This window comes from Alligator mississippiensis, chromosome 1 (genome assembly GCF_030867095.1).
Source record: "Alligator mississippiensis isolate rAllMis1 chromosome 1, rAllMis1, whole genome shotgun sequence".
Taxonomy (NCBI): domain Eukaryota; kingdom Metazoa; phylum Chordata; order Crocodylia; family Alligatoridae; genus Alligator; species Alligator mississippiensis.
In genome coordinates this window covers 120004802-120025332 of record NC_081824.1, presented here as the reverse complement: position 1 = coordinate 120025332, position 20531 = coordinate 120004802, and the positions used below count along the sequence as shown (strand labels likewise).

General features: G+C 43.6%; 1 protein-coding gene across 4 annotated transcripts in view; it reads right to left on the bottom strand.

Moving 5' to 3' along the window:
* Positions 1–20531, bottom strand: part of ARFGEF3 (ARFGEF family member 3) — a 152723-nt gene that overhangs the window by 24484 nt on the left and 107708 nt on the right. For 2 of the 4 annotated variants that reach the window (XM_059713482.1, XM_059713484.1), the window contains exons 19-26: positions 20133–20447; positions 17000–17133; positions 15133–15278; positions 12944–13123; positions 11885–12029; positions 5440–5562; positions 5053–5079; positions 3797–3900 (exon numbers count right to left, since the gene is read on the bottom strand). In XM_059713482.1, coding sequence (XP_059569465.1) covers positions 3797–3900; positions 5053–5079; positions 5440–5562; positions 11885–12029; positions 12944–13123; positions 15133–15278; positions 17000–17133; positions 20133–20447 — 1174 coding nt within the window. The remainder of the gene's footprint in view (positions 1–3796; positions 3901–5052; positions 5080–5439; positions 5563–11884; positions 12030–12943; positions 13124–15132; positions 15279–16999; positions 17134–20132; positions 20448–20531) is intronic. The other 2 variants (XM_059713486.1, XM_019479549.2) reach the window with 1 other exon arrangement.

The window sequence follows — 20531 nt, the reverse complement described above, 5'->3', positions numbered from 1 at the left end:
ACTCAATTCGGCATCACCTCATTGAAGGCTCAGCCACACGAATCATATGTGCCAGGCTGAGAGAGGGGGTGACAGAGGGATTCTGGGTGAACTGGTCAGGGCCCTGTTTGGTAACATTTTTCAGATATTTAAGGCAGGTGAAGAAAAAGGAATAATTGGAAATAGAAAAAGTGCTCAGCTGTGGGAGTGAAGAGGAAGCCGAAATGTATTCAATGTAGTGGCTCACCGTGACTTGAAAAAGAGTCAGCACTGAGGGGGTACAAGTGCAATGAGTACTATCATGTATCTTATTCAGATGGGCTGCACTTATCTCAGTTACATAAATTATGGTGTTGAGGGATTGCTCTTGGGCTTTCCCCCTAGCTTGCTCATTCAGCATTTTTACTAGGGGCAAGTGATATTAGGGGGCATGTGAACTCTAATGCCTCCAGGCTTGGGTTTGCATGTAGGATGCTTGCCATGGAGTTGGGAGTATCTGAAGCCCCAGAGAAGTGGGCTCCACTGAAGCCCCAGTGAAGAGTCTGGGAGGTAGGATATTTGCCAGTGGTAGCTCTACATAGAATTGAACAATTGAGCTTTGCTCAGTTGATAAAATTCAGAACTGATTTGGCCCGAGACACAAAATTAAAAAAAAAAAAAAAGTGGTAGGTTTCCATCAGCATTTTTAGTACCAGGGAAGGTTGTCAGGACTTGCTCAGGCTTCTCTGAGTGTTGGCCTGGTACTGTAGTACTTCCAGGCTTGGTGCTTATTCCCTGCTGAAGGAGCAATTGCCCTTTTTTTTTTCCCCTGGCACACACAAAAAAAAGTTCCTATCAGTATCCTTGCCCTATATGGGCCAAGTGTCTTACTGGCCTAGTTAATCAGCTTCATTAGTTGGTTTCCATTACTGAGCACATGCTTCTTTTAGCAGCAGATTAATGATAGACAGCATATTTAATGAGGTTTCCTTGTATGTGATTATAAGACATGGGGCTTTTCTCATCTTGTATTCAAGTAAATACAGTAATATAGAGATGGAGTACAGCATGATGTTATCACTCTAGTAGCAGGATGGTTTAGTGGACAGAATTAGGGGTCAAGAGTTCTTTCATCCATTGCTAATTTGTTGCCTGACCTTGAGCAAGTGACTTAAACTATCTGTACCAGTTTTCCCACCTGTGAAATGTTAATAATGATACTAATCTAACCTGAGTGCCCAAGGTGTACTTTTAGTTGTATACTGAATACCTTGAAGATGTGAAGCACTGAATATATATCAGTAATCTACCTGAAGAGTATTTTAGGGATTTTATTTTCCTTCTGATCACCAGTCCAGGAAAAGATGGTTACTTTTGAAAAAAACCTATGCACTGATTTGTCAAGATGCTACACACATACAGGAGCACTACAGGATTACTTAACCAATCACTAGGCAAGAAGTAACACTTTTATGTTTTGAAGCCTGGGACTCCATACTTTTGGACCTCTTAAAATGCCTAACCAGATACGAGAGGCAAGGGTTTGGGGAATTTCATTGAACCAGCTACATAGTTGGGAGGGACATGGACAAGCTTTTGGATACTTCTTGGGAAGGTGGCTGCTACTGTATGACCTAACGGAATCAAAATGACTACCACTGCCACCATCCTGTATGAACAATAATGCAACGGTATCAATGGCTCAGGATTAAATATGCTATAGCAATGTAGAGAATCACTGACATTTCAGTCTTTGCAACTATATTCTGTAATGGGGGCTCCGCATAGTTTAGGGCAATAATATTGAGTTTCCTTCAACATCTTTATTATTGAAACCTAATGCAAATAGTATTTAAAACAAAGCACCATCTAAGGTCTTGATTTTTTCACCTTTACTCCCACTGAGTATTTTTTAAATTTGCAAGCAGTTCCTCTGACTCATACAAGACTATTTACAGCAAGATATTGCTTGAATACAGGACATTTCAAATTGAACACAAAGGAATCCTGTACTTTGCTTCTATAGCCATTTCTCTTCTATTATCTTTTTTTTCATAATTATCTTTTTTTTCATAATGCTAATATCTGCAACTTACATGCTGTAATGCTTCCTTTAAAAGATTTAATTAAATGCATTTCAGGGGAACAGAGGAAGAGGCACTGCCCAGTCTTTCATACACACAATTATTCCCCCTCTTTATGATTAGGAAATGGGGAGAAAACGTGATCTGCAGCAGATATTGTTAAGCACCTAATGCTTAATGCTGTCACAAAGAATATTAAGAATGGTGAGTTATTAAGGTATGCCCTGACTGTTTCTTGCTACGCTGATAAATATAATTGCATTGTTTTCTTGTACCCATTCCCCGCTCCCATCTGTTGGCTGAATCTGCCTATTACTGTCACTTATCTTGTACTTTAGACTTCAATATTTTTGGTCACAGAAGCTTATTTTGCTATGTATTTGTACAGTCTGTAGCACATTTTGATCTATTTCTGAATTAGGAACCTCAAGTATGACTAATATAAATAACATTAATATTAAAGCACAAACAAAACAAGGCCCCAGCTTTGAACATGAGTTTTCTACAAAACACGCTGAACTGTGGAACACTTAGAATTCTACATCTGGGTTCAGCTATGCTCTCACTAATTTTTTTCCTCTTTGCAATTCCTCCACTCCCCAAAAGCCCAGCACTGCTGCAACAGTCACTGGCATAAGACTAGGTTAGTATCAGTGTACCCTAGAGAACATCTTGATGATTTCTAGAAAATGACCTTACATTTTTCCTACTGTCTTCAGATCTGAGTGTACCATATCCTCAATTGTCCTAGAGAGTGAGATGCATCATCAGAGAGCTGACTATTGAGTTCATCAGTAACAATGCCAGATGTTGTCAGAAGGTTGTCTAGCAGGGCTGTGTGAAGCTTTGGTAGCTGATTTGATTCGGAGATTTGGCCCGATTTGGGGACCGTATCTCCAAATCCGAATCGAATCAGGAGATCAAGTAAAAGCTCTGAATCTATTCAAACCATCTGAGTGAGCCGCACCTGCATTATGCCCCCCAGTGTCGGCTGGGCAAATGGCCGCAGGGCAGAGACCCCGTGGCTCCCCCTCCGCCAGGGTAGAGGCAGACACAGTCAGAGGAGCCACAGGAGAAGCCCCCATGTCTGCCTTGCCCAGCCTCATCCCCATCCCCTGCCCAGCCCAGTGCCCATGTGGCAGGTGTCCCATGGCACGTGTACAGCATGTCTTGGTCGGATGCTGTGTGCTGTATGGGAGCTGGGGTGGCTCCACCTGTCAGCCGGAGCCCCTGGTTCCGTGCCCCAGCTCCCAGACAGCGCACTGTACCCACACCATGGGGCAGCTGCCACATGGGTGCCAGAAGGTGGGAGGGGAAGCGATCCCTGCTGCCCCCCACTGCCCTGCTGCACTGGGGAGCTCTGCCACAAGCACCCAGAGGCCTCAATCGCCACTCCTGCAGCCTGCGAGTGCGGGACTTTTTTTTTAAGCGTCAGGACTAGACAGGGGACTGGGTGAGCTGTGGGGCTGGGCAGGGTAGCCATGGGGGCTTCTCCCACAGCTCTCCTCACCCAGGGACAGGCAAGCACAGCCGAATCGCCGAATCTCTCCAAATCAGTGCTGAATCTTTCCGTGCTGATTCAGCTGAATCGATTCAGGACAGTGATCTGAATCTCCAAATCCGAATTGAATACTTCCTTATTCACACAGGCCTATTGTCTAGGACTGCAAGCATGCAAGCATTTGCATGCAACATACATGCAAGCATTTCTAATGATTGTTGTGTATTAACAAGCTTGGAGGTGGTTTCTATACCTGAGAACATCTCCTGAGGTAATCAAGAGCAGGAAGGCACAAGTCTGTAGACATGGATCCTGATCCTGGCATGCAATCGCCAATCTCTTTACAGTCTACTTCCCCTAGGATTAAGGAGGGCAGGGTGAAGAGAGCAAAAGGATGATAAACAGAAACATGGCATTAGAAATAATACAAGTAAATTGCAGTCTGGCTTATGTGTTACTGACTGCACAATCCACAGATGGATTGTATATTGACCCAAGGAGTTTATCAATACCTTGCGCATCTAAAAGTACAACAGCACTGGCCTCATCTTTATTGAGGCTATATTTATAAAGTGTGAATAATTGATACATGCTTTAATAAGCAGCTGATTTTATAAGCAGCTGATTTTATTTCTTAGAATCCCAGCTTATATCCATTTGTTACATGTTAGAGTAAAATTCTTATTACCATGTATAAAATGTACTGTGTCTATAACATGCTTATAGCATATCTACTGATCCTTTAAACACCTGTTATAAACTATTTATGAAAAATCTTTGTTTATTGAATCTGAGCTTCATATACCAGATCTTTTCCCTTTGACATTCATCTCAACAAAGAGAAATTATTTTTTTTTTCAAACCATCAAAAAAAAGAATTAATAGTTTCCTCACTGGCTTCTGGCAGGCAATTTTAATATTGTCTGTAAAGTAGCAACTAATTAAATTCCTCTCCATTTCCCCCCAGCAAGGTCTTGATCCTGCACCCACTGAAATGAGAGATAGAGGCAGAGGTCTCACTGACTATGGGGGGGGTAGGATCAGCCATTAAGTAGTCCCATTTATAAATTAAAGATTGATTTTAAGAAAGCAAAGAAGGCCCCACTCCAGCTTCTATATGCATTTTGCTAGTTATATTAGTACTGAGTAGATCAATTCTAGGTTTCAAGAAAAGTGTCAGAAATTCTAACGATCAAAGCAAGCAGAGAACTGTGAATAAGAAGACGGAACAACCCAACAGCATTGGCCTTCTGATGTTTCTCCAAGCTGTACATTTTCAGCACAGGGTCACCTTGACCTAAATGATTTATTTTCTCTCCCATCTATTCCACCCTCACTAGCAGAAAGGAAAAGTTAATTTTGCTGACAGATTGTTATTACCTGCGATGCTCATGTTCTTACTGAGGTTTCCAGTAGGTTTTGGCAAGCTGTGTGCCAAATACTACTGAGAGTGAGGTAAGAAAGGGTAGGAAGAAGAAATGTGGTTTTGATTGCTGAATATAAACTTACCCTCATGAAAAAATACTACAGCATTCTCTGTAACAGTAAAAAACAAACCAGTATTCAATATTATTGTTGCAGAATTCTGGAATGTTATGGTAGAATTCTGTAACATGGATATGGTAGGTCACAGTGAAAATTAGATAAATGAAACAAACTTTTAAAGAAAATGGCTGCACTTTTCTTGCAGGAAGACAACTTAAGACTTGACAGCATCAAAAGTATTTTTGCTATAATTCTCTGTTGCATTTAGACCCTGGGTTAAACATCTAACAAACTTCTCCCCATGCATACGCTGCACCTCATTATACACCAAATTCTTTTCTTCCAGATAAAAAGCATCAATGCTGAGACATTGCAAGGAATAAAAAAAAAAAAAAGGAAAATACTACTTACCCAGTCCTTTAACAAACTTCATAAGGCACATAATGTAACTCGTGGCGGCATTGGCAAAGACCTGGATGTTGTCTGTGTTGAGAAATGCTTCAAAGACATCAAAGACAGGTGCCTGACGCTTCCCTAAAGGAACAGCCAGGTGTGAAGGTCATTTATTTCTTTTTCCCCATAAGTTCGGGGTTGTAGTTCCCTATGTTTTCTTATTATTCTAATTCATCTGAGTCAACAAGAGCTCTTGCCTTATGGTTAGGCAACTGTCTGTTTGAGACACAAATGATGTGACATACAGTCTCTCCTTTTCCCTGAAGGTGCTTTATGCATCCTTCTTGAGCGCATTACAGGCTCCCCTCTGCAGAGGATGCAAGCAAGTTATAGCTAGGGCCTGGTTTAAATAGTGGGCTCAGCTTCCTAATATCGTGGCCTGATCGTGGCAGGGGCTCCATATTTGTGCCCAGATTGTGGGCCCTGCCCTGATTGGCTGAGGGGCAGGTTTAGGGCCAGGTGTATTTGCAACAGCAGAGGCCTTGCTCCTGATCGCTGCTGAATGCCCATGCCCCCTCCCTCCCGCTTCACCAGAAAAGGCAGGAACAGCAGTAGCGGCCATCTGCCCTGCGTTGTTTCTGACAAGCAGAGAAGAAATTCCCTTTTCAAAAATGCCACTCGGCTCTGCTGGGATCCCAACCAATTGACAGCAAGTCTGATGCCAAGCTCAGTGTCAGCCAATCAGCACTGATGATGACGACCTCATCACATGGGAGGTTTGGGAGCACCTGGGGGCTGCCTTGGCAGATGGCCATGGCACTGGGTAGGGGCGGGGCTGTTTGTTCCTCCACACACGTTTTCTCCCTCTGCCCCCAAACCCTAGTACCTCAGTTTTCCAACCCAGAAGAGCAACCAGCCCCTTCCAAGACTGGTGCCAGGGCCATCTGCAAAGGCAGCCCCCAGGTGCTCCCAACCCCCTGTGCCTCAGTTTTTCTGCCTGGAGGAGCAAACAGTCACTCCTGTACCCATCCTCAAGATCTCTCCTCCCCATGTCCCTTTTGTGAGCCCTTCCACACTCCCCTGGGCTGCTAGGCTTTTGCTGCTGGGTGGGGAATGCTTTCCACAGCCTACAGCAGTCATCTTGTTTCAATGAAATACCATGATATAGCCACTTGCTGAGGAACTCCCTGCAAGAGGGCACATCCTGCCATTTCTTTGCAGATCGCATTTTTTGTGAAAATAACTTAATTTTGTGATTTTTAGGAAAAATGTCAAAATTGTGATTTCAACTGGGCCCTAATTATAGCTCAGCTGGTGAGCGTGACTCTAGCCTTTGCTGGAGCAACTCTTTATTTTACTAGGAGATTCCCAATTCAGCCCTTGTTTTGTGAGACAAAAATGGTGGCTGTCATGCCGAAAAGCTTGACTTTCTTATAATGGATCTGATGATTCCAGGAGGCACAGAACACCTCTTTATAAGATGGTTTAAAACATTTTTAAATACCTCCCAGTTTGAGAAGAGTGTGGATTAACAAACATTTTTCTACATTACACAAATTCATTTAGTCTCCTCAAAGAAATCTGAGATCATTATAACATGATTGTCACAGACAAGGGTGGATCCAGGGAGTGTGCAGTGGTATAGTTGTTACCCTCCTTTGATACCTGGTCTGCCCAAAACTTAAAACCAACTGCTTGAGAGTGGCAGCAGAATTTTTGTTCAGGCAGCAGTGAGGGAGTCACTTGACTACGTGGCTTATTAGAATCTACTTGATTCCTCCACAACTCTTCATTTTATAGGCGTTAACAACCTTTTTAAATGTTGTTGATGATGTTCCACTAATTAAGTAAACCTTTCTTCTGCAATTTTGCTGTCAACTAGTTTCTCCTAGTAACACAACTCCTGATTCACAGCCCTGATCACTGGTTTTAACTTGAGCTAAAGACATTAACTGAGGTGTGGAAAACAGTAACTGGGGTGGACTAACTCACGTGGGACAAACTTTTAGAGAAGCACTGGATGCACTATCAAGATGTCTGATTTTGTTTAATGAATCTGAAAGAGGTGCAGATTTTAATGACAGCAAGACTAAAAGAACAACATCTTTCCTGACTTCAGGAAAGCTGACTTTGACAAGCTCAGGAGGCTTGTCAGTGAGGCCCTAAGTGACCGTGACCACAGGGAGAGGGGAGTTCAAGAAGAGTGGTTGCTCCTCAAGGAAGCGATCCTCCATGCACAAACTAAGTCTATTCCATCTCGGAGGAAAGGCAGCAAGAGGGCACAGCAGCCCCCCTGGCTCTCCAGGGACCTAGCAGACCTCCTGAGGCTAAAAAGAAAGGCCTACAAAGGATGGAGGATGGGAGTCACCTCCAAGGAGGATTATTCTGCACTGGTCCGGTCCTGTAGGGAGCAGACCAGGAAAGCCAAGGCTGCAACTGAACTCCAGCTAGCTTTGAGCATCAAGGACAATAAAAAGTCCTTTTTCAGATATGTGGGGAGCCGGAGGAAAAGCAGGGGCAACATTGGACCCCTGCTGAAACAGATGGGGCAACTGACAACTGACGCCCAGGAAAAAGCCAACCTATTAAATAGGTACTTTGCGTCAGTCTTTCATCAGCCCCGTGGGATGCCCATGCCAGCTACAGGGCCGGGAAGTCCGGGTGAGGGTGATCCCCTGCCCTCCACTGATGCTGACTTCGTGAAAGAACATCTTGAGAAGCTGGATACCTTCAAGTCAGCTGGCCCTGACAATCTTCACCCCAGGGTACTCAAGGAGCTGGCGAGCATCATAGCCCAGCCTCTAGCATGGATCTTTGAAAACTCTTGGCGCTCTGGTATAGTGCCTGAAGACTGGAAGAAGGCCAATGTGGTGCCTATCTTCAAGAAAGGGAGGAAAGTGGATCCAGCTAACTATAGGCCCATCAGCCTGCCTTCTATCCCAGGGAAGATCTTAGAAAAGTTTATTAAAGAGGCCATCCTTAATGGACTGGCCGACGCCAACATCTTAAGGGATAGCCAGCACAGGTTTGTTGCGGGTAGGTCTTGCTTGACCAATCTCATTTCCTTCTACGACCAGGTGACCTATCACCTGGACAAAGGAGAAGAGATTGATGTCATATATCTTGACTTCAAAAAAGCCTTCAATCTGGTGTCCCATGATCGCCTCTTGGAGAAACTGGCCAATTGTCGCCTTGGGTCCTCCACGATCCACTGGCTGGAAAACTGGCTCCGGGGTCGGACCCAGAGGGTAGTAATTGATGGAAGTCACTCATCGTGGTGTCCTGTGACCAGTGGGGTCCCCCAAGGCTCTGTCCTTGGACCCATACTGTTCAACATCTTCATTAATGATGTGGACACTGGAGTCAGAAGCAGACTGGCCAAGTTCGCCGATGACACCAAACTTTGGGGCAAAGCATCCACGCCAGAAGACAGGTGGGTGATCCAGGCTGACCTGGACAGGCTCAGCCAGTGGGCGGACGAGGATCTGATGGTGTTCAACACCGATAAATGCAAGGTTCTCCACCTTGGGAAGAAAAACCCGCAGCATCCTTAAAGGCTCGGCAGTGCTATGTTGGCTAGCACTATGCAAGAAAGAGACTTGGGGGTCATCATTGACCACAAGATGAACATGAGCCTGCAGTGCGATGCTGCGGCTAGTAAAGCGACCAAAATGCTGGCTTGCATCCATAGATGCTTCTCAAGCAAATCCCGGGACGTCATTCTCCCCTTATATTCGGCCTTAGTGAGGCCGCAGCTGGAGTACTGTGTCCAGTTTTGGGCTCCACAATTCAAAAAGGATGTGGAGAAGCTTGAGAGAGTCCACAGAAGACCCACGTGCATGATCAGAGGTCAGGGAAGCAGACCCTACGATGACAGGCTGAGAGCCCTGGGGCTCTTTAGCCTGGAAAAGCGCAGGCTCAGGGGTGATCTGATGGCCACCTACAAGTTTATCAGGGGTGACCACCAGTATCTGGGGGAACGTTTGGTCACCAGAGCGCCCCAAGGGATGACGAGGTCAAATGGTCACAAACTACTACAAGATCGTTTCAGGCTGGACATAAGGAAGAATTTCTTTACTGTCCGAGCCCTCAAGGTCTGCAACGGCCTGCCACCGGAGGTGGTTCAAGCGCCTTCATTGAACACCTTCAAGATGAAACTGGATGCTCATCTTGCTGGGATCCTATGACCCCAGCTGACTTCCTGCCCTTTGGGCAGGGGGCTGGACTCGATGATCTTCCGAGGTCCCTTCCAGCCCTAATGTCTATGAAATCTATGAAACATCTTTTGATTATTTTTGCCCAGTTTGTTGTGTTTTTTTATACATAGTATACAATATTAATTAATGCACATTCCAAATAAGTTATATTTGTTTTTGCTTCAATCTTGAACTGAATAATATAGCCCTTGGTCCCTAGCATATTAGTAAAGCTTCTAGTTTCCTTTTCCCTGGAGAAAAAAAATGTATGTGATGATGAACCACACCATCCTCACCTCCCATTTTCAAAATCGCAGATCCACCCATGGGTACAGATCAGAATCAAATGTGTTACATTGGAAAAAACTTGCCCAGCCATTGCCTGTATTACTATTGCAAACTATCCATCACTTATTGGTAGGGATCTTCAGAATTTGCAGCAGAAGCGTGCAGCATGGGGGCTTCTTTAATATTGGAGTTTCCACTGCATACTCCCCCCAGTTGATTGGGGGAGAGACACAGTTGACAGTTGCTCGCTGCCTGAGCCTAAAGGCCAGGAGGTGAAAACTGCAGCATATTTAAAACTGCAGTTTTCACTTCACAGCCATCAGGTGAGGGCAGCAAGTAGCAAGGCCCCTCCACAAATCAGAGGCAGGGGGGATGCATGGGGGAACTCCAGGATTAAAGAAGCTGCCATGCCACACACTTCTGGTGCAAAGTCTGGAGAACCCTACCTATAGGAGTACCAGTTTCATATTCTGGGCAAGTCTTACTCTTGTATATTCTGTGTGGGGTGTGGTTCCAGGTGTGTGTATGTGTATGGTGGGGTGTGTGGGGATTGTGAGGGGATATGACTATATGTGTGTGGGGGGGTGTAAGGCATGTTGCGGGGCGTGGGTGTGTGAGGAAGGGTGGAGGGCTGTGGGGAACCGCTGCTTCTCTCATGCAGGACTCGTGTGCAGTTCCTGGGACTCGTGCGCCACAGCGGGGAAGCTCCATGACATGAAGCTGGTTGCCTTCCCTGCTCCCTCCCACCACATGCAGCTCCTATGACTCTGCTGGGAAGCAGGGAGCAGGTCTCCCTGCCACTTCCGGCGAAGTCCCAGGAGCTGCACATGGCAGCAGGGAGCAGGGGCAGGCTGCTGGCTCCATTGCATGGGGCTTCCCTACAGAGGTGTGCGAGTCTCAGGAGCTGCATGTGAGCACCGTGTGAGAGGTGGGCTGGCCTGGCTCCGCTCCTTTCTGCCACATGCAGTTCCTGGAACTGGCTGGAGCTGTGCACAGCTGTGTGACTGCACCCATGTAGACCATAAGCACCCCAAAGACTTGCTGCTGCTGGTGTTAGGAGCTACGCACCATGGAGGAGCTGTCTAGGGGGTTCCCTAATCCCCGCCCTCCACACCTGCTCACACCCACACCCTGCCCACCTGAGCTCTGTGCTCCTGCTGCTTGGCTGGGTGAGGGCCCCAGGCTCTGCGTTCCTGCCCAGCTGCAGCTTTCCTACCTGCTGCCTGGAGTGAGCGCCGCAGCAGGGTCACGAGGAGGAGATGCTAGAGGCTGGGGGAAGCTGAGCAGGTTCCCCAGCGGCTGCAGCAGTGTCAGCAGCAACCCCAATCAGAGGCTGGCTGGGGCCTTCCCGCGCATGAGCAGGGATCCTGGTTCTCTCCAATTTAAAAAAATCCCCAATTTAAAAAAAATTCCCAATCTATACATATAGTGCGGTTTCATTTTAATCATGGAAAAATGTGGGTTTGGGTTCTTTTTTATAAACTGAAAATTGGGGATTTTTTTAAATCAGAGAAAACCAGGATCCCTGCGCATGAGGGTAGGAGCAAAGCAAGTAGGCTGGGTGGGGTACACTTAATTGGTGGGTGCCTGCAGGCTGGATGAAAGTCACCTGGAGGGTCAGATCTGGCCCAAGGGACATATTTTGCCCACCCCTGTCCTAGAGGCATGAGTGGTTCCCAAGGGACATGGGCAGCCTGCTGAAAAGCATGGTTAAAGGTCTTTTTCTTTCTTACCCTTTGTGCTGGAAGGATTTTGAGGATGAAGCGTTTAGAGTTCTATATTTATGTCTTCCTTAATAAAAATAGATATTGCATGGAGGTCCCAAAGAAGGGCAATGACACGACCTAGTCATGTAGTGAACTGGTCTGAAGCACTGTTGTAGATTACTGCAGCAAAGTATTTTTATTATTAACCCTTCTGGGCCGTAGTAATAAAGAAACAAAGATGCATTTGAAACAAGCAATGTAGGAAGGCCTTACCCATAGAATATTCTCCAACAAGGTAATCTTTCACTTCTGACTTGCTACTACTATGCACTGTTTCCAGGGCACTGAACAAGGGCCTCCAGCCTGACTGGATCTGAGTAGAACACATCTCCACCAATTCCCCTATAGATGTGACCACCTATTGCAGATAAAGCAGGGAGAACTTTAAATAAAAAACAAATATAGGATACAACATATGGAAAGACTGAGGAATGGAATGAAAAGCCCCCATAGAATGTATTAGAACACTGCCAGCATTTCTACAGGATTTCTCTCCATCTCTGGACAAGTTAGTGACAAATAACATTTTTTTCAATAAGTTCTATAGGATCTGACTGCATTGTCCAATGAACAACTGCTTACAGTGCTTCTCAGCTGCCAATGTACTAACCCTGCTCTGAAGTCATTTAAATGCAAAGTGTACTTTAGACCAAATCCCTTACTTAGTAATAAAAAAGTAATCTGCTGTATAACCATATGCCCATGTACTGAGGCAAGTCCTAAAAAAGAATGAAAACACTCAACAATACACTCAACTGCAGTATACTTCACAAGGATGTTAATGGTGCAGATTATTTTTAAGGAGAGAGCATATTTCATGCATAACTCCACTGAACTACAGTTTGTGTTGGTGGTTTAGGTTGATAGAAAGAATCTTTCTGAATCCCAGTAAGAGAAAAGTAGACAGACAGATTGGTTGTTACTAAGCGGTTTCCCTCCTGACCCTGGGTCCATTGCTGACAAGATAATGCACCTACTCAGGGGCAGATCCAGAAGGGGTGCAGCAGATGGCTTGAAGCAGACCTGAATGTTGGTCTCTCCCAACACCACTCTCGGACTCTCCTCAGACAGAAAACCTGAGTGTGGCCCTGGAGGGCGCAATTGCAGCTGCTCCAAGCTGTCTGCGTTTCCTAACTGCCATTCTTTGGTGGGGGTCTGTCAATGCTGGAACCAGGAATGACAGGGAAGACCAATTGACCTGCTATAAGTGTACTTCTGAGCTCTATCCCTCCTTGTTTTATGGAAGGAAGGGCACAGACAGGATAGACTTACCTGGTCCTGGACGTCCTCATCACACAGCTCCAGCTGCATGATATGCTCAAAGGGCCGGAATAGTGCTTCATTAAAGTGAAAATGAGGGGGCTCGTTCCAGTCCGTCAGCACCTCAGTGAGGATGTCATGGATAAAGGACACAGCCTTCCGAGAAACGTGTCTCTCCTTATGGCAGGCAGCCTGCAGGGAGAAACAGAACACAAAGCACTCTGGGTAAGCAAAAATTTACTTTTCAATGAGACAATTTTGGAAGAAGTGGAAGCAGCAATCTGATGGTCCCTACAGACAGACCAAAATATCTGCTTGAATGAAACTGTGTGACTATACAGTCAGCTGACTTCTGGTGCCTTTGAGACGCTCAATATGCCAGAGTTTAATGATAAAAGTTGAAGCAAAGAAAAAAAAAGAGGCTACAATGTTCTATACTCTTTTCTTGAATTTGGATAGGCAACATGCTAAATACTCAATTTCTCTTCAACCTCATTATAGAAAGAATGTTTTACTTTCTAGTACTCAGGCATTCAAAGACTAAAGTATGAAAGCCTCTTGGGTAAGGGTGGCTGGCTCCTTACAGTAGTACAAAACTGACTATGGGCAGAGTAAACCAAAAACCGAAGGAGATTAATGTTCACTTTGCAATAGCTCTTCCAAAATCCGGGCAAGAATGAATCTGGATAGAAAACTACTCCACACTGGGGCCAGATCTTACTCTGCTGTTTAGGTAGCTAAGTGGACTTAGCCACCTAAATGCAATCCCTTTCCATCCTGTTTGAGAATCTAAAACCTTAGTTCTTAAAGGTGGGTGGATCCTCTTCCTCCTCACTGTTCTTTTTATAACTTGATTTTAAGACCAAGACAGTAGCATTCTAAAAAAATAGATGTCTTAATGGATTTTCAAGTGCTTACAAGGAGGAACAGGATCACACTTATGCACCTAATAACTGGCACAGGATCTGGCCATGGGTGACTATCCAGGCATCTCTAAATTCAGATCATTCCCCTGACACTTGTACCTAGGCTGAAGCTCACCAAAGGAAACAGTGACTGGCCTACTATGAAAGGAAAAACTGATTTGGAGAGCTCTCAATTGAGATTTCTTAAAGAGGCCAAAAATTCAGAAAATAGGTGGGCCACAGGAAAACACAGATCACACTGAAGTCTCAAGCTAGACATCTTAAAAACACTAATCATTTTCAAAATGTAGGCAATTTTACATATCATAATTCTGCAACATTTTGACTGTACTTAACGGTAGTCCATTAAGACTCCTCAGTAAGTGAACTCGAGTCAATGGAGTACCTAGAATACAGACGGTTCAGTTTAGGTAGTAAGACCAATTATTCTTTATCACACTCTTGAGAAACTGTGCGACAACACCTGCCTTATTCACAGAAGAGTCAAAACTCAAGAGCATTTGTGTTTTTCCTTATATGAAAAACACAAATCCAAGGATCTGCATGGAGTTGTTGAGACAGAAAACATGACAGGAAATGCACTGTTAAATTTTGCATCACTACTCAGGATGTGAATACACTTGTAGAACGCCAGAGTGATGCATGTCTCTCCTAGAGAGATCTTTGAGTTTGTTGCACGGTTCCTTAGAACCCATGCATTTTGATATCACATTGGGTCTCCATTTACTGGATCTGAGCCACCAGGGAGTCTATAGTTGAACATGCTTCTTTCTAACAGGAGAGGAGAATACAAGTTAATTATTTTTGAAGGGTTTTCTAAATTTGCTGTTGGAGGAAGCAGTTCATGTTGCAATGGGCTTTTCCCCTTATACATTCAAAACAAACAATTAAAATACAAAACAAATTAGTCTACAAAGGAAAAGGCTGGGTGAGTATTTAATCTAGCTTGATGCCAATAAGGAGAGGAGTTTATACTTATTGTAGGTGAGACCAATTTCTACAGGTTGTAACAGATTAATGGCTGGCCCCTAGAATCCTGTTTCCCAATGGATGTAATGCACTTACCAGTGGCTGAACAATGGCCAGATTTCCTGACTAGATTTTGCTGGCTGATAAGGAATAACAGAATGACATTTTGAATGCTATCCTGTTCCATCCTATGAGTCTGTATTCAATCCTTTTAAAATATCAAACATTTCTGAATCTAAATAATGTGCCTTTCTAATAATCTTAAAGCAGTGTGTTCCAAAAGGTGCTTCTTGTCCTCTCTCTCACCTCTACCAGATGAGGTGCCACTATGCTCCAGCAGCGCATGAAGTGGAGCAGTGGGCGGGATTTACTCCGTACAATCCTAAGCATGGTGTCCCCAAGTCGGAACAAGTGGAGTGCACTTCTCCTGTCTTGGGTAGACTTTACTTCACCTGCAAGACAAACGAGATGCATTAAGAACACGCACATGAGCATGAACATATGATTACAATAATTAACGGGAATTAAACAATGGCAGTGATTTTTCTGTAGGTGTTTGGATTGAAATTTGAATCCAGAATTCGAATCCAGTCAAAAATCAAATGAAATTCGGTGCATGCTCATGTTACCAAGACAAGTTGAGAAAGAAATACAAGCGGGAGAGTAGTCTGTATTAGCAAAAAGCATAAGAACAGAAAAGGGAAAGCTATACTGCAGAAGCTCTGCAAATTGTTTAGAAAATCTTGTGTATTATTAGTTCAAACACTGTAGTAGCTTCAAGTAGATTTTTAAGGGGCAAAAGACCTGGGGGGCGGTTATAAAAATTATAAATTAATAATAATGTTATTCAGTTTTGATAGGCTTGCTGTCCAGATCAGTACAGGATGACAACTTCAGAAAACTGTGGTGACATTTACATGAACCACACAGTCTTTCCTGCCCAAGTGCAGGGGGGCTGGACCTGATGATCTGTAAGAGCTCTTCCAGCCCCTAACAACTATGAAACTGCAGATTCTTTATTCTGTCTCTTTGTAATTATCTATATCAAGATGAAGAGCCTGAAAAAAGGGAATTTGAGAACATAACCTCTTTCTCCCCAGCTAATGGGTTTCCTGACATGGCAGCAATAGGAAAACCATGCTATTGCCAAGTTTCATCTTCCACTCCTCCTAACATTCAGGACATTCAGACCGTCTTTTTAAAAAACATGACAATACTTTTTACCTTTCATAACTCACATAATTAGGAAAAGTACTGTTTTAAAATCAATAACAATTGTTTAAGCAATCATGGGCACAGTGCTAATTTTAATCATGCCACTGCTTACAACTAGCTATTGTTGATTGAGTACCATCTACAATCACACAAGGAGTCCATCAAGTCATAAATGTTGTCAAGGTACAGAAAGATAATAGGTACAAGAAAACTGAAGAGAAAGAGTTTGAGTGTTATATTAGAAACTCACAAAATAGCATCTGTGGGAAAAAACACGTGAATTACGGATATTCTGCTAGGAATTAAATTCACCACAGTGCAGCTGGACAGCACTAAGCCTGAGTTCTACTCAAGGGAGGGTCTAATGTAATATTAATTGAACATAGTACTAAGCCTCCCTTTGGATTGGACCTTTTTGCCATATTTTGGAAGCCCTAAGGGAGCTTCAAAAGCCTGTTGCATAGGCTTTTATGCCTTAGACAGAGATATGGCACCCTGAGAAAGAGAAACCTGAAGAACATATCCCTTCTTGCTTTATCTTACACCCTGTTGATGCTGCCAAGTCTGCTACAGCGAATTCATAGCTCATGGTCAGGTACTGCACATTTATATCCACTCGGCCATCTATAACCATTATCTAGGTTGTCCTTATATTTGACCTCTGAATTTAGTGACTGATTTGGAATCTTAAAGAAAATTTATATTTATCCTTATTCATACTATATAAGCCAGAAGCATTTCAACTTAGGTTTAAGGATATGCTTGATGCCATATCACAGAGGGAGAGAAAAGCTCCACATTTCCTCTGTATTACTAGACAGAGCTCTCTATTTTTCTGTTGCCACTGAACTGTCTCTTCTGAGCATATTACTGCAGAACGAAGAAAGAACAACTTTTGTAGGATACACAGAAAACATATAAAAAGTATGAGTACTTAAGCGGCCTTTAGTAGATTTACCTGGCATGGCTAAGGAGTAATCAACCGTGTCTGTGACAGAGTGGAAGAGCTGGGACTGAGAAGCTTTCTTGAGCTGGTAAAGGAAGCCTCCCAGTGCCATAAGATTTAGCTTGTCAGCAGCATCTTCAAAAAGCCTGTAAGCAAGAGTGTAGAGAATGTCATATTTCAGAATTTAAGGTTTGTACATGTGTGAAAAACCATTCTATCTATATTATTTGCCTGTTGGAGTTCGCTACAGTTTAATTTATCTATGTCAGGACAAGTGAATTAATCTTACTATGAGAAACCATGACCTAAAGTTTCCAATCAGAGTGCCTAAAATTAGGCATTTGAATAGTTCTGTTTAAAAGGTAGTGCAAATTTCAGCTGGAATTTGCTTCCACCACTTCACTGAGCTCTTGTATTTTCTGAACTTAGGGTTCTACTATACATTCAAATTAAAGCTGGACAGAAACCAGCTATGGAGTTGTTACACATTTTCAAGCAACTTGTTAGTTGCATAGGTCTTTTTTTATAGCTAGATAGTCATTTTTGTCATGTGATAATTACTTTGCACATATGATCAGTCTAAATTTATTGTACAATTAACCAGTTAATTGCACCATATGTGTAATCTGTAGCAGGAACCTTAGTTTCAAATCAAACCGTAACATTTTATACCAAAACTTACATTAACGTGATTAATCCATTTATCATTTACTTTTAAGAAAAAAAATTACCATGATAATCTATGCTGTGAAATTCCATTACTACATACTCAAAAGCTTACATAAGAAGACCTGGATCTCAGATCAAGATACAAATCAAAATATACAAATTCAGCATCTCTGTAGGGGGTTGGACTAGATGACCTGTTAGGGTCCTTCCAACTCTCTGATCCTACGATCCTGCTCCCATTCAACCATAGAAAATCTCCAATTAACTTGAGAAATTCTGTTTCCAGGAAAGAAATATTACAAAAATCATATTGTGATCATAGCAAAACAGGGCTGAAAAGGACCTCACAAGGTCATCTAATCCAGGCCCCTGCTTAAGGCAGCATCCGCTCTGATTAAACCATTCCAGCCAAGTGTGTGTCTGACCTGCTACTGAAAAAAATCCAGGGAGAGAGATTTCACAAATTCTCTAGGCAGCATGTTCCAGTGCTTGGCCAACCCTCATAGTCAGAAAGTTCCTCCTAATCTTCAGTTTAAAATTTCTTCTGCTGCAGTTTGAGCCTATTACTCCTTGTCCTGTCCCCTACAGCCACAGAAAAAAGGCTATCCCCACCCTCGTTAGAACCACCCAAGTATTTGAGAACTTATAAAATCATCTCTTATTTTTTCACTTCTCCACACTAACTCACCCAAGTTCTTTCAGCTTTTCCTCATAAATCTTGCTTCCTAAACCTCTAATGACTTCTGCAAATCTCTGCTGGACTTTTTGCAATCTGTCCACATCGTTCTTGAAGTGTGGGACTCAAAACTGGACACAGGACTCCAGGTGAGGCCTCAACAGTGACAAGAAAAGCAGAAGAATCACCTCCCTTGATTTGTAAGTGACACTCCTGTTAATACAACCCAGTATGGTCTAGGGTTTGTTGGGGGGGGGGGGGGGGGGTTTGCAAAAAGAGCACATGGTTGGGTTATATTCAGGTTCTGTCCCTCCCCCTCCGCCCCCCCTGCAATCTCCAGGTACTTCTCTGCAGTTCTGCAGCCTAGCCAGTCATCCCCAGTCTGCATTTGTGCACACAATTACTCCATCCCATGCGCAGGACTTTGCACTTGTTGAATTTCACCTAGTCGATTTCACCCATTTCTCTAGTCTATTTCATTCTGGTCTTCACTCTACTCTTCAGAGTATCTGCAACTCCACTCAACCTCGTGTCATCCACAAATTTGCTCAGCATGTCCAATGCATTAATTATGTTAAACAATACAGAACCCAGCAGAGACCCTTGGGGTACCTCAGTAGATACCTCCTCCCAACTAGACATTGAGCATTAATGACTAGTCATTGAGCACAATGATCCAACCAGTTATGTATCCACCTTTCAATTCTTTCATTAACCAGTATTTCCTTCGTTGTTTATACGAATATCATGGGAGACTGTCACAAGCTTTGCTTTTGACATATCGCATCCATTGCTCTCTCCCCATTCAAAGACTGATAAAGTATTTTTATTATAATGCTGTGCTATGTACAGTACTGCAATTCTCAACTTACTGAAACATATTGTACTGTGCTTGCCAAGAACCACTCCCTCAAGCATTACTCAGAAAGTAACTGTTTTACTTATACTTCACAAAAATACTGTATTTGCTTGCATACAACATATCCCAGAACGTGATCTGTACCTTGATCTGGAAAGGTAGAATGAAGAAAAAAGATTTTTTTTCCAGAGTTAGGGCTGAATAGAACAGGGACAAAGCCTAATCTTCAGCTGACTCACCCTCCGTGTCCTGCTCAACTAAAGCTAAAGCAAACCCTAGCTGCTCCTGAAGTCTGGTCTCCATGGGTGCATCTATGATTTAGAAGAGCTAAAGAGTCTCTAAAGCTGTGAAATACAAGTTGAGAGACCAGGAAAACCTAGCAGACAGCAATACTTCCCTGCCATATTAAGAGAGGTTATTTTAATTAGTAGAATATCAAGACCATTAAAAAGGAGAGATGATAGTCAACACCTGTGGAGTAAAGAACAACTAGCTATTTAGTCCACTGGCCCCGTCAGCTGCTTGAACAGTAATGCCACAGCTCCTGCACTGTGGAGCTGGAATTAAAGCAGGGTGCTTCAGTCCTAGCTTCCCTGCTTAATAAGCAGGGAAAAATAAGCTTCCCTGCTTAATACATACACCACAATTATGGGGGACTGATTTTGGGTGAAAAAGTTTAATGTAGCATGCAAGAATATATACTTCTGTAAATACACAGATCAAGTTTGTAAAATGCTATCAAAAAGGAGGTTTTTATTTTTTAAAGGATTCTACGAGTGCATGAAAACAGGATGTTGTAATAGAACTCTCAGCCCCACCTCAATTACAGTGATGCTGCCAATCAACTAGCTCAAATGTTTTACTAAGTCCATAACTGGCAGTATGTGCTGCTTACTCCATAGGAGGGATCAAATGAGAGAATTTCTCTGGCACTGCCATACCTGTCAGCTTGTGTGGAAAGGGTGAGGACAGCCTTGGCAGCATTGCTTCCACTCAGCAGGCTGCCACCACGGAAATCAAAAGGTCTGCCTTTGCTACGCTCCTTGATGAGTTCCTGGATGGAGACCGGCTGAATGATGGGGTTGTTGCTGAGGGTAGTCTCCTGCTCAGGTGTCAGGTCCTGGGGAGAATCTGTAGACTGATAATCTGCCTGCAGCCCTCCTGTGGCATGCTGGGATTGAGTTATAGTAAAAGGGGACTGGGATGTGGCATCCCTGAAATGCGTGTGCTCCAGAGTACTGATGTATTCACACACCCTGGAAGAAAAAAGGGAAGATAATGATGATTGTGACAGAATAAACACAAGAATCTTCCAGACAGCTGTTTGGCTCTACCCTGCA